At 39.4% G+C, this 13,432-nt stretch overlaps 1 protein-coding gene across 4 annotated transcripts in view; it reads right to left on the reverse strand.

The window, feature by feature from the left end:
• Positions 1-2,263: 2,263 nt before the first annotated feature.
• The window catches only part of LOC121324680 (delta-sarcoglycan-like), a 112,503-nt gene continuing 101,334 nt past the window's right edge, over positions 2,264-13,432 (reverse strand). For all 4 annotated transcript variants that reach the window (XM_041266793.1, XM_041266794.1, XM_041266795.1 and 1 more), the window contains exons 7-8: positions 3,267-3,390; positions 2,264-2,627 (exon numbers count right to left, since the gene is read on the reverse strand). In XM_041266793.1, coding sequence (XP_041122727.1) covers positions 2,454-2,627; positions 3,267-3,390 — 298 coding nt within the window. In that variant the 3' untranslated portion in view covers positions 2,264-2,453. The remainder of the gene's footprint in view (positions 2,628-3,266; positions 3,391-13,432) is intronic.

Here is a 13,432-nt window from a genome sequence, read left to right on the forward strand (position 1 = left end):
TAAAATAAAAAACACTGAAGAGTTCAGCACATTTCTGATGTGCATTTTATTGATCGTAACAGCAGGGTGGCTGAAGATGTCTGCTCTCAAACCACGCTCTGCTGCTGTGCTGTTAACTCAGCGATGACTAGCTGAAGATCTTTCACAGATATAGATATATAGGGTTGTGTTTTCAAAGCTTTCACTCCAGTCTGTAATTTACTTGTTAATTTGTTTTTAGTTTACTTGTTAATTTGTTTTTTGGATGGAGAACCCCCCCCCCCCCATTAATATGACAAAGCCAGAACCAAACAATGAGGCCATATAAAAGAGGATCTTCTGAGCACACTGTCTGCTTCTCGTTTATGTAAACTTCTTTTTTTCTTTGTTAAAAAGTGGAACATATTGAAAATAATGCCTGTACTGTTTAGATAAACTATCATTAAACAGTCTGCTTAAATCATTAAATACAATGAAAAAAACAACCTCTGAAAACTCATACAAATTCCACTAAAAAGAACCCTGCTGAAAAATGTAGTTCCTGATGTTTATAGCAAATTGTTGACACATACAGTACATGGTCTTGTGAACTTTCTGTCTTTCTTTCTTTCTTTCTTTCTTTCTTTCTTTCTTTCTTTCTTTCTTTCTTTGTCTCGCAGAGCGAACACTGCAGTAAGCCTCATTGTCTTTAGGCCCTGCTGTGGTAAAACCCAGGTCTGTTAATGCTCTTTTTTGATGTACAGCAAGTCAAAAACAAAATACAGCAAAAATATTTGCAACCCTATTATTATTCACACAGAAGATTGAAATAATAATACTACTTATTTTTGATTTGGTCCCACATAGGACTTCAGATAACAAGGTCCTTTAACGGGCAAATGATTTAGTACGCTGTGAAGATAACAACCAAAGAAAGGTGCACAGTGCCCCCCCCCCCCCCCCCCCTTTGTAACACTGTAGTCAGGAGTCATAGTCACTAAGAGCTCTTATAACAAGAATACAAGTGGAATGGGACCCACAACCACACCGCCATGTAACCTGTGCCACTGTATACAGAGCTGTCTTATAACTTGTGCCAAGTTATAAAGAGCTGTCTGATAACTTGTGCCACTGTATAAAGAGCTGTCTTATAACCTCTGCCACTGTACACAGAGCTGTCTTATAACTTGTGCCACTGTATAAAGGACTGTATTAGAAGGGAGCACTGTATTAATAGGGTTACCAGACTTCTAGAGTGCAAAACAGGGATGTATATAATAGTATATAATAACACAATCATAATTTCAAAAATAAACATAGAGTGTATTTATTGCAGATCAGAACAACTCATTGTTTTCTTTCCATTGTCATCTAATCAAAACATGTTAAAAGTACAAAAAGCCAGATTACAAAAAATAGATCAGCCATTACCATTACAGAACATGTGATGAACCCATAGTCAGAATTATGAAACAACTAATGCACAAGATTGTTTATTTTATTTTTGAATGGCGCTAACACACAACCTAATAATTTACTCTGCTGTTGACTTGCTGAGCACATTGATACAGTTTTGTGCTTTAAAAAAAAAATGTTAATACAATAAAAACCGAAATGGTTTAACATTGTTATTGTTTCCGACCGGCACAGCCCCAGTTTTCCTGGGATGTTTGGTAACCCTGTGTATTAATGCACATTTGAGGAGCACTTAGCGTCAAAATTAAAACACTGAGTTGAGTGCGCAGTAGAACCATTTCTTTGGGATTTTAATCTAAAAAAATTAACTGCACCAATTTGCTATGAAAGCATTCTCTTTTTATAGATATAAACATGTCTGATTAATAGCAGGATGCCTTACGACCAGGGTAGGCTTGGGTTCAGAACCAGTTGTATAGCAAAGTATATTACAAAGAAATAAAAAATAATAATGAATGATTATAAATTGTATGAACTGCTCAATAAAATTAATATATTAATGAATGATGATATGAACTGCAAAATAAAATTCCACAACTTCATGAATGATTAATGCTTACATTTTGCTAAATGATTATTTTGTTTCGAAAAAAAACAAACCCCAAAACAAAACATTCTGTTGTTGAACACAGATGATTGACCTTTTCCTTTTTTTCTTCTTTTTGTTTCTTTTCAAAGAATTTGCAGTTTCTTTTTTTTAATTTGTTGCTGCTTTTGTTTCCATAACCCCAGACAAACAGCAAAAGTCGTGGTGCAGAAATAAACAAAAAAGTTCAATAATTTTCTAATTCCAATTATAAAAAGGTGATCACCCTTGTTATTGTTGTACTGAAACATTGTTTAAGAGCAGTGCTGGTAACAGCTGTCACACACACACACACACACACACACACGCGCACGCGCGTGCGCAGTGTCTCCCCCATGGCTCTTTCTCTCTCCACTGACTGCTTTGAGAAGCCTGTTTGGTACCACACAGGCCCCTTTGCTGCTTTTTGTTTTCTTGGTTTGTTCATCTGTTTTCAGAGGCAGATGCTGGAGCTAATCTGGCAGGTCGAGCCGGTCCCAGAGGGAGATAAGAAGAGTCGTCCGTTTGGACACACGCACACTTCGAACACTTTCTGTTTGGCTCCGGCTGCAGAATAGGTCCCCTTGGGAAGCCGAGGTAGCTTGATGTTGTTAGCATCCAAAGAGATCTGTAAGAAAAGAGAAAACTCTCAGTTATTATCAATTCATTTGGCGTGATATCCCTTCCCCTAAAAAGAGCTGGACCGGTACTGTGAGTTAGAACTGCAAACTCAATAGAGAGTGATTAGGGTTGATTAGGAACCGGGATCCACAGAGACTTTCCATCTATAGGCTTGCCTTATGAAAATATTTGTATATTCCTAAATGTAAAAGCAAAGTATAATGAGGCCAGCGTGAATACTGCTAGTGCTAATATGAGATCACCAAAGTGTCCCGTAGTAAAAGCATAGCAAAGCACAGGCAAGCACGGTCAAGAGGTATGGTAAAGCATATTAAAAAACATTGTACATTGGCAAAACCAGTGTAAGCTATAGTAAAGGCATAGAATAACCATGGGGAAAAGCATGGCAGAAGTGCAAAAACACCATGCAAACATAACATGGTAAACTTGTATAAGGGCTATCTAGAAATGATAACTAGTGTTCATTGAGCAGATCCCACCCCCCAACCCTCCCCCTACCCATACCCCTACTTTTAACCTTACCACTAACCCTACCCCTACCCTAAATCCTCCCCCCCTAACCCTACCCTTACCCCTAATCCTCCCCTACCCCTACCCCTACCCCTATCCAAGTATCAACTCCTACCTCTCCATCTTTAGACTCCAGCTTCATCTCACTTCTGCACGTTGCCTGAAGGTTCCCCGCTTCTGCATTGATTTCAACCCCCTTTGGAGCCTCCATAAACAAAGAACGAGTTGGGGACTCCAGCCTAGAATATGAACAAAACAATGAATTCTGGCATGACAAGAACCGCTGTTACAAACACTGATGAGGGCATGACAAGAACCGCTGTTACAAACACTGATGAGGGCATGACAAAAACCGCTGTTACAAACACTGATGAGGGCATGACAAAAACCGCTGTTACAAACACTGATGAGGGCATGACAAAAACCGCTGTTACAAACACTGATGAGGGCATGACAAAAACCTCTGTTACAAACACTGATGAGGGCATGACAAAAACCGCTGTTACAAACACTGATGAGGGCATGACAAAAACCGCTGTTACAAACACTGATGAGGGCATGACAAAAACCGCTGTTACAAACACTGATGAGGGCATGACAAAAACCGCTGTTACAAACACTGATGAGGGCATGACAAAAACCGCTGTTACAAACACTGATGAGGGCATGACAAAAAACGCTGTTACAAACACTGATGAGGGCATGACAAAAACCGCTGTTACAAACACTGATGAGGGCATGACAAAAACCGCTGTTACAAACACTGATGAGGGCATGACAAGAACCGCTGTTACAAACACTGATGAGGGCATGACAAACCAGCCCAATGCACAGATGGAGACGGAAATACAGAAATATGTAATGAGTTGTAACAAAATGACCATCAATCTCCTGATGTATAACATGTTGTAACCCACAAATCATTGATCGTGAATCTGTGTGTGCCTAATATTGCTAAACTTTGAATCTTTGATAACAGTGAAGCATTTCTGTTCCATAACTTGCCAGAAGAATTACAGAAATCTCCAGAAATCCAAATAGATTTGAGACAAGCTTGCGTACTTGTGACGGGGAACTGCCCCGTCCATGTGAATGTGTTTGGAACTGGCAGGGAGGGGGTTAAATTTCTCCCTGCCAGGAAAACATGTGAGAATGTGGCTGGAGCTCTAGTTGAATGATTAGTAATTATTGATTAATTGGGCTCCAGCCACAGGGGATAAAAGCCAGGGGAGAGGGCCTGGCTGGAAGTGTTCTTTTGTTTGGAAGTTTGCTTTGTGTTGGAGAGTTTTGTGTTTAGAAGAAAGGAGTGTCTTGTTTTAAAAGACCTGGAACCTGGCCATTTATTTTGTTATTCATTTTGATTATTTGTGTTTGAACCTCTTTCTGTTGGCCCTTGTGCCTGTTTATTTGATTATTTTGTTTAAATAAAGACCTTTATTTTTGACTATACATTGTCTCTGAGCCTCATCCCTCTGTCATCCTGTCACAGTACTGTAAAGTGCATCTGCATATTCATGATGCCGGTGCATTGTGTATGATGGGAACATGTTCAATAGTCGCTGCATTTAACAAACAGCGGCTTCTGAAACACTGTTGGGAGACCTGATGTGTCTGAGCAGCGTTTAATTTCATCTGCAGCTCTGCAGGGACGTGGTGGATGCATTCATTGGCATTTCAATTGTTATTTTTAACTCAATTGGACATGGGCTTGTACATCAGTTGGTTGTTATGCCTCATTATTGATCAGCTACTTTGGCTCAGTAGGGGAGGAATATACATTATCCACTCGGAGCTACAGCACTTGTGAATAAACAAAGTCCTTGATCTGCATACCTTCATGCTTTATATCTGCGTTTTCTTCCCTTCAGCATCGCGCTTTCAAAATGATTTCCGGACGTTGGATTTATGGTTTCATATTTTGTATTCCCTTTTACCTACAAGGACATTGTACAGTAAATACTACTTCCAGGTTTGTTTCTACAAGAACAGCACAGATATTTTCAGATGACAAAAAACGGTGTTTTTTTTTATTATGGTACAATATATAACGGAATCTGGGAAAAATCTAATTGGGTGGCGCGACACTCGTAGTTAATTCATGGTTCACTCACGCTGACAGTAAATTGCTGTACTTCACTGTGTAAGGAGACTTCACTGTTCCAATGCCTTCATAATGCTTTTCATAGAATGGAGCAATTCTTAGCCAGAAAAGAAAGCATCAGCTATTTTATAGTTCCTGGCACAAATAACACAACGAAAACATTTGTATGCAGTTTTAGCAATAAAGATTCTTTATTATTGAATCCTATCTTTAGAGTGGCTGTTTAAGCTATATTGTATAATAGGTAGACAACACCCACCCTGTGAGGTAAGTGTAGGTGAGTGTAAAGCCTCTGCATATATATATATATATATATATATATATATATCTATCTATATATATATATATATTCTAATATATTATATATTTCGGATAAAGTGATTCGTGTGTTGCTTATAGGAGTGATGTGGAGCCTGTGTGTGCTTCAGCTGCATTGCAAACATGGTCTATATAGCTGTGCAATGTATAAAGAGGACCTTTTACACTCCGGACCAAAAGAACAACAGCAAAGCCTTCACAAGATTCCATTGTTCATCTCAAGTCTACTTTGACCAAGATAGGAGAAAAGAAGCATTACTCCAAGCAGTGGTCAAGATTTCTCCCTGGTGTGGGGATATGTAGTTTCTCCCTGGTGTGGGGGGTATGAGGTTTCTCTCTAGTGAGGGGGTATGAGGTTTCTCCCAGGTGTAGGGGTATGAGGCTCCTCCCTGATCAGGAGGTATAAGATTTCTCCTTGGTGTGAGAATATGCGGTTTCTCCCTGGTGCAGGGGTATGTGGTTTCTCCCTGGTGTGGGGATATGTAGTTTCTCCCTGGTGTGGGGATATGTAGTTTCTCCTTGGTGAGGGGGTATGAGATTTCTCCCTGGTGAGGATGTATGAGGTTTCTCCCTGGTGTGGGGATATGTAGTTTCTCCCTGGTGAGGGAGTATGAGGTTTCTCCCTGGTGTGGGGATATGAGGTTTCCCCCTAGTGAAGGGATATGATATTTCTCTCTGGTGTGGGGATATGAGGTTTCTCCCTGGTATGGGGATATGTAGTTTCTCCCTGAGGGAATATGAGGTTTCCCCCTAGTGATGATACATGAGGTTTCTCCCTGGTGAGGGGGTATGAGGTTTTCCATGGTGCAAGGATATGTGGATTGTCCCTGGTGTGAGGATATGTGGTTTCTCCCTGATGTGAGGATATGAGGTTTCTCCCTGGTGTGACGTTATGTAGTTTCTCCCTGATGGGATATGAGATTTCTCCCTGGTGTTAGGATATGAGGTTTGAGTGCAGGCAAATGTTTAAGGTCAAGGAAAGCGACTGACATGTCCCAGACATCTTTCAACACGTGACCAGCAAACAGCAGTTTCATCTCCAGCAGAACATAACCCAACTGATAAGAGAACTGGAGAGCGTTATTGTTTTACAAATGAGAATTGACTGGGTCGAAAACCAGCGAGAATGTACTTGTACTGGGAGGGATGGGGAATTCTTACACTTCAAGGTGAACTCCAGCCAGACATGCTGCCAAACATAATGACATACTGTACCTCTGTAAAACACCAATTAAACAGCATTGAACTGTCACACACACACACACACAAGAGGAAGATATGTGACTGTGTGAGTATGCGAGCTGAAATACGATCTTGGATTGAAACGCAGGGTAGCACTTTACACTCAAAGTCTGATTACTGTGTATTTACATTGTAGTTACTTAGTAAATACCTGTGCACTTGCACACAAAAATAAAGTTATTATACACAATTACCATCTACTTGATGTGTAAATCTTTTTGCATGATATATGTAAGTACACAATTGTATCAGAAAAGGGTTAGGGTTGTAGCGTGCATAAAGATTTCCACATTATGTGCATCGTAAATATGCGTAATAGCATTGTAATTCTGTGTAAGTACACTCATTAGCACACACATTTCTGTTTTTAGAACAGAAGATGGATTCAGTGTTGAGACAGTGCTGGCCATGTAGGCAACTCAAGTTGTTTCATTTTTTTTTTTAACAGGGGCCTCAGTCTATTTACCATATAAACGGTTTATATGTTTTGATATGTGTATAAGCCATGCTCTTGTTTAATTCTTGTAATTTCAGAAAAATCCCAACTTGTATCTAATGTTCCTCAGTTATGACTTTGCTCTTTTTTTATGCCACAAAAGTATAAAGTTGCAGAAAAGGATGGCCTGGGAAGAAGACTTGTAAGGTAATTTCAAACAAGCTTCATACTGATCAGTTCTGATCTCTACATGAGTGTGTGCGGACTAATGTGATGACCTGGCACATGATTGGTATCCGTTAAAGCGAAGGGGCAGCGCAGCCTCCATTGCTCCTATCATCCCTGGAAGCAGGGAGAATAGCTGGGTAGAGTCAGGAAGCTGCTGCAAAGTCTGTTGAAAGCAAACAATCCTGTTTCATCTTGGAGCTGGAGTACCCCTGGCCCTGCGGGCAGAATTTTTACAGCAAATTAACAATGCAAGTGAATAATTAGGTGGCAGTCTTTAACGCGGATAATGAAACGCACGGGCAATGCAATGCACGGGTGTGCCTGCCTTCTGCTGTCCCTTATGGGCTGATTGGGAATGATTCATGAAAGAGTTTTCATGAAAGAAAGACTAATAAGAGCATCTCTTTGGATTCAGTAGCAGTTCAATCATGCCCTTCCAATAATGTTGCTATAGATGGTAACGCTGCTGCTATGCTTAGTATAACATCTCTGGTATAATAACCTTGCCAGCAGGTTCTGCATGTAAAACCCTGATACTGGGAGAGCATTGCTTTTAATTGCAGTCTTGATAAATTCAGAGCTGAAGAATAGGTTTCAGCTTGCTGTCACTGTACACAAGCCAAAAACCATTCTATGGTAAAAAAGAAAAAGAACAGCTAAACAAAATGTTTCCATTTGGGCTGTCCTAAAAGTTAACAGCAATGCTCTAAGCAAAGTTAATAATACTGTGCTATCATTCGCTGCCCACATGCTGTCATTATGGATCAGAAGGAACATTTGAAATAGACCACTTTGTTACGCTTTGAGTAACATGACTGCTTTAAACATACAGAAATGCTCCTGAGAATTTGCATTCATCCTGGTTTATTAACTGGCCTATGGAAATGTAGGCATGTTATGTTCCATCACAAACAGCAGAGCTCTACTCTTTTACAACAATTCAGTGCACAGTGGAAGGAGGATGGTCTCTCAGTAATAGGTTCACACAACCCTCTAGAGGGCAGCATTATTCTTATACTAAATGGAACGTCACAAAGACTTTTCATAGTCATGATTTCAGCTCTCTCTCTCTCTCTCTCTCTCTCTCGCTCTCTCTCCTACAAAAAGCGGCTTTCATTTATATTCCCATCACCAGACAAAACCCCAATATTTATGTACTACATGCGTTTCTGTACAGTAAACCCTGCTGTTGTTTCCAATGCTTTGTCATTGACACTCTAGTGTGAGATTTACACTCTCAGTGGAATTAGAAGTGTAGCTGCTGCTGACAGGCGCCAGTGGGGTTGTGGTTTATAATGTTAAATACAGAATGTTATCCCATATTGATATAGACCCTGCTGTTGTTGAAATGTTTCCAATGCTTTGTCATTGACACTCTAGTGTGAAATCTACACTATTAGTGGAATTAGAAATGTAGCTGTTGCTGATAGGTGCCAGTGGGGTGTGACTTACTGTAAAATATCATTTATCTACAAACTTCTTCTGTTGCTGCTGTTACCATCAACATTGCAGATGCTGTATCTTACTATGAGCATACAATTTCACACAATGTTAAGTAACATCTGGATCTTGATTGGTTGTATCAAGTTGAAATGGGGTCAGGTCTTAGAGTTAGTAGCATCATATAGGACTTTCACATATTTTTTTAAAATGATGTTTTCTTTGTGCGACTACTCTGCTCCCTTATAAAAGTTTACCATGGTATTAACGACAGTATATTTGCAGTTTTCCCAACGTCAAAAAAGGGTACTAAAAGGGTTATGATTCTAAATGGTATGGAGAGATACGACTATGCTTTTACAATGCTTCTCTGTGCTTTACCATACCTATCTGTGCTTTTCAATGCTTCCATATGCTTTACCATACCTCTCTATGCTTTTCAATGCTTACCTACGCTTTATCACACCTCCCTCTGATTTACAATGTTTCCTTATATTTTCTCATATATTCACTGTGCTTTACAATGCTTCCCTATGCTTTACCATACCTCTCTGTGCTTTGCAATGCTTACCTATGCTTTACCACACTTTTCTGTGCTTTACAATGCTTCCCTATGCTTTACCATACCTATTTGTGCTTTACAATGCTTCCCTATGCTTTATCATGCATTCGCTGTGCTTTCCAGTGCTTCGTAAGAACATAAGAACATAAGAAAGTTTACAAACGAGAGGAGGCCATTCGGCCCATCTTGCTCGTTTGGTTGTTAGTAGCTTATTGATCCCAGAATCTCATCAAGCAGCTTCTTGAAGGATCCCAGGGTGTCAGAGGTGTGGTAAAGCTTCCCTATGCTTTACCACACCTCTGTGCTTTCCAATTCTTCCCTATGCTTTACCATACCTATATGTGCTTTATTACACTTTTTTGTGCTATTACTATTGGGCTGGTACTTCACTGCTCTATTAAAATGATAAAATCAGAAATTATTAGGATTATCTTATTAAATAAAGTCTCACTGCTGCAGTCTTAATAGTATCCTCAGAAATGTGTGAACAATGAACCCTAGTAACAGTAGTGATACTTCTGGACAGTGTACAGTCTCGTTTATAAAATGATGTGCTTGAGCCCTCTGCATGCCTTACTGTCTCTGATACATTGTAGAATACCATATCCAGCGTCTGTGTGCATCCCCCTTGTGCTGTGTGTGCCGTGATACTCCAACTCAGGGCTGAGAGGCTTGTCTCAGACAGTTCAGTCCATTTGTTTTTTCTGTGACATGTCTTCCGAGAGGAACTTCACAGAAGAGATGAGAAACTACTTCAGTTATGCTGAACCAGCACTTAACCAAAAAAAACAAAACAAAACAAAAAAAACCTGATAAGATTTCAAATACAGGTTTTTGTTCTTGTTTGAAGAACATGACTGGGTTTATTTTCCAGCCTGAGAAATTAGACTGGTGGCCAATACAGACAATCTAAAACATAGGCGAAGGGAGACCAGATCCCATGAGTGGGTAATGCAGCACTAAGCCGTTCACTTTAGATGGAAGTCACCGAGTCGTCCATCTGGCATCGACCTGAACTTCATTTATTCAAAGTATTAGGCTCAGCCTATCTCATCTGGCAGTGTTACCAAGGGATGCATGAATTCACTGATAACAGTAATCAATAATCAATTTTTCTGTAATAAGCAGTATTGAACAAGTCAGTGTTGCTGAAACGATCATTGAAACTAAATGAAAGGTTATGACTTCGACCCAGGGGGACCCCTCTGTCTGTTTGGATGGGACACAAGCTGAAACTTTGTCTCTATTTGACTTGGTTTCTTATATCGTTACCCCATTGAGTGTTGGGAAGTCATGGATGTTCTGATAGGGTTTCTGGAAATAGCGTGCAATGTTAATGCTAAAACTACATGTATAATACAAAAGCAAGACTGTTTACTCGCAAGCTAACTTAAATGGACTTGTGCTTTCCCAAAACCAGCGTGTCTGAATGCACTGTTTCCTGGCTTCATGTCACTAAAATGAATCTCAGATAAGATTTCCGCCTGCCTCTCTTCTGCCCTCTCAATGCTAAGCTGCTGTGTCTAGCCTTGATAGAATGGTAGGCTTCCTCACGAAGTACTAATGCATCGCACCAACAGTGTCTTGTAAATGAGATCAAATACAATCCCAGTAAGACTACTGGGACATATTTCCAAACCACTGGCTTATAAAGTGATTTTGAGGGACGGGCTGGTAATGCTTTCGCTGAGCAACAAGGAAAATATAGTGCTCATCTTGACAATGGAATCACAGCTTTCTTACAAAACAGTTTTTCACAGGGCTCTAGTGACATGCAGACACCAATCAAGTGTCACACATTATTATTATTATTATTATTATTATTATTATTATTATTATTATTATTATTATTATTATTATTAATAATAATAATAATAATAATAATAATAATAATAATAATAATAATAATAATAATATAATAATAGTATTATTATTAGTCCAAAGGATACAGTTGGAGATAGACTTAGGACAGAGGGTAGGAGACAGTTCTGTACACAGAGAGTGGTGAAATCAATCAGCTTATTTTCTGTGTGTCTGTATACTACACACAGAGATGACACAGGTATTTAGTTTGGGATAAATGGTGCAGTTAGTCCTGCTTTTCCCTCTCCTGCTTCAAAGCTATCCTACCTGCTGAAGTGCACATCCCAAAACACACGCAACAAAATGAAATCACAAACTTGCTAAAGGGGAAACATCTGGGCATAAATAAAGATTTTAAAAAATCAGAAAAACCCCCCCCCATGAATCTATGCGGTATGAATGAACACATTCTAGTCAGAACAGCAGTAACCACAGTTACAGCATCACTGTGCTGCACCGGATATGTTCAGAATGATGCATAGCAAGCATCTATTATTATGGACTGGCTTCTTTAACACTTTGACGTCTGTTGCCTGACAGACCAAAAGGTGGTCATTTCTAAAACCACATTGTTTAAAAAGAAATCTGCATTGAGGAGTCCTTTCATAAGACATGGCTAATGAAGAATAAATGATATATTTAGTTAGCCTGGTAAATAAACATCTACAGTGTGGAAAAGGGTTCATTTAAAACATGTATAAAAGTGAAAAAATGTAGCTAGTGTAAAGTATGCCCTGAACTTCACCTGGGAAACTGACACAGGGGTTAATGTAACCTGAAAGCATGGAGAAAAGCTACAAGGTGGCTATAAATACAAGTATGTCATTTCCTCAGACTTCACACCTATAATTAGCACAATCATGAAGCTGTTCATTAGAATTTCTCTTTCCATTGATGTCCTCCATTCTATGATCCCACCCCTGTAGATGTGGAGTTTTTATCCTGGCGATTGAAAAGCTTCATCTGTCTGTATAACTCAACACATCGCTTATCTGCCTTTATGCCTTTTCGTCACAAAAGCAGGTGAAATATTGTTCTTAGATCTGTGTCCTTTTGATAAATGCCCAAAAGCACTATAGCTGGACAATCCCTGGAGGACGTCAGTATTTGTGTCCTCGATTTGCATTGCAGTGTATAATGGGCTTGCCGGCACATCTTTCTGTCTAGTATTGGCACTATGCTGCACATGCTTGTTTTAGTTGATGAGAATCCACTTTAATTTGTTTCTGATGAGCGTCCGCGCATTGATCAGGGAGAAGGCTGCCTCTACAGTATCGATCTTATTGCTCTTTCACTGCAGCGAGAAAGTCTCCAGTTTTAACAGTCAGCAATCGTGACGCCTGCCACGAGAGCACAGTAAGCATTTTATCAATCTGCTTTTTTTTCTGAATTTTGTATTATGACTGATAACTACCAAGAAGTGCCTCGCTTAGGTCCAGTGTACGTGCTAACAAATCTCATAAGACATCTGCAATGAGAGCAATCATAGAACAGCTTGAGAGTGGTGTGGTCTTATCTTATGAGACACTGGCATGAAGGGATTGATTTGAATGATCTTTAAACATGTATAACCTATGGATAAAAAGGGTCTTAAAGAAAAAAAAATCACTAATTTTTAACACAGCAACTTACACACAAATAATTGCAGATAATAATTATTGCATTTTATTATAAAATATTATAAAAGGAATTTTAGCACAGAGCCAGGATTGTTCATTATATAGGACAGAAAGTGCAAGCCTAAAAAGTCAAAGGCAATAACACATGATTGAGCTGTTCCTGGGAGACTGGCTCATTTAATTATTTTCTGTGCTTCTGTACAATACACACTGACACGGGTATTCCTATCAGACAGTTTGGGATGAATGGTGCAGTTAGTGCTTTTCCCTCTCCTGCCTCAAAGCTATTCTACCTGCTGGAGCGCACATCCCAAAACACACACAACAAAATTAAATCGTAAACTTGCTGGAGGGGAAACATCTGTGCATAAAAAAAGTCTTTCAATATCTAATGAATTGCTTTTCAGCAATTATCTGTGCTGCTCACAACCACAAAGGCACACAATATATAAGTCTCAACTAAATTTCTGTA

This window comes from Polyodon spathula, chromosome 12 (assembly GCF_017654505.1).
Source record: "Polyodon spathula isolate WHYD16114869_AA chromosome 12, ASM1765450v1, whole genome shotgun sequence".
NCBI lineage: Eukaryota > Metazoa > Chordata > Actinopteri > Acipenseriformes > Polyodontidae > Polyodon > Polyodon spathula.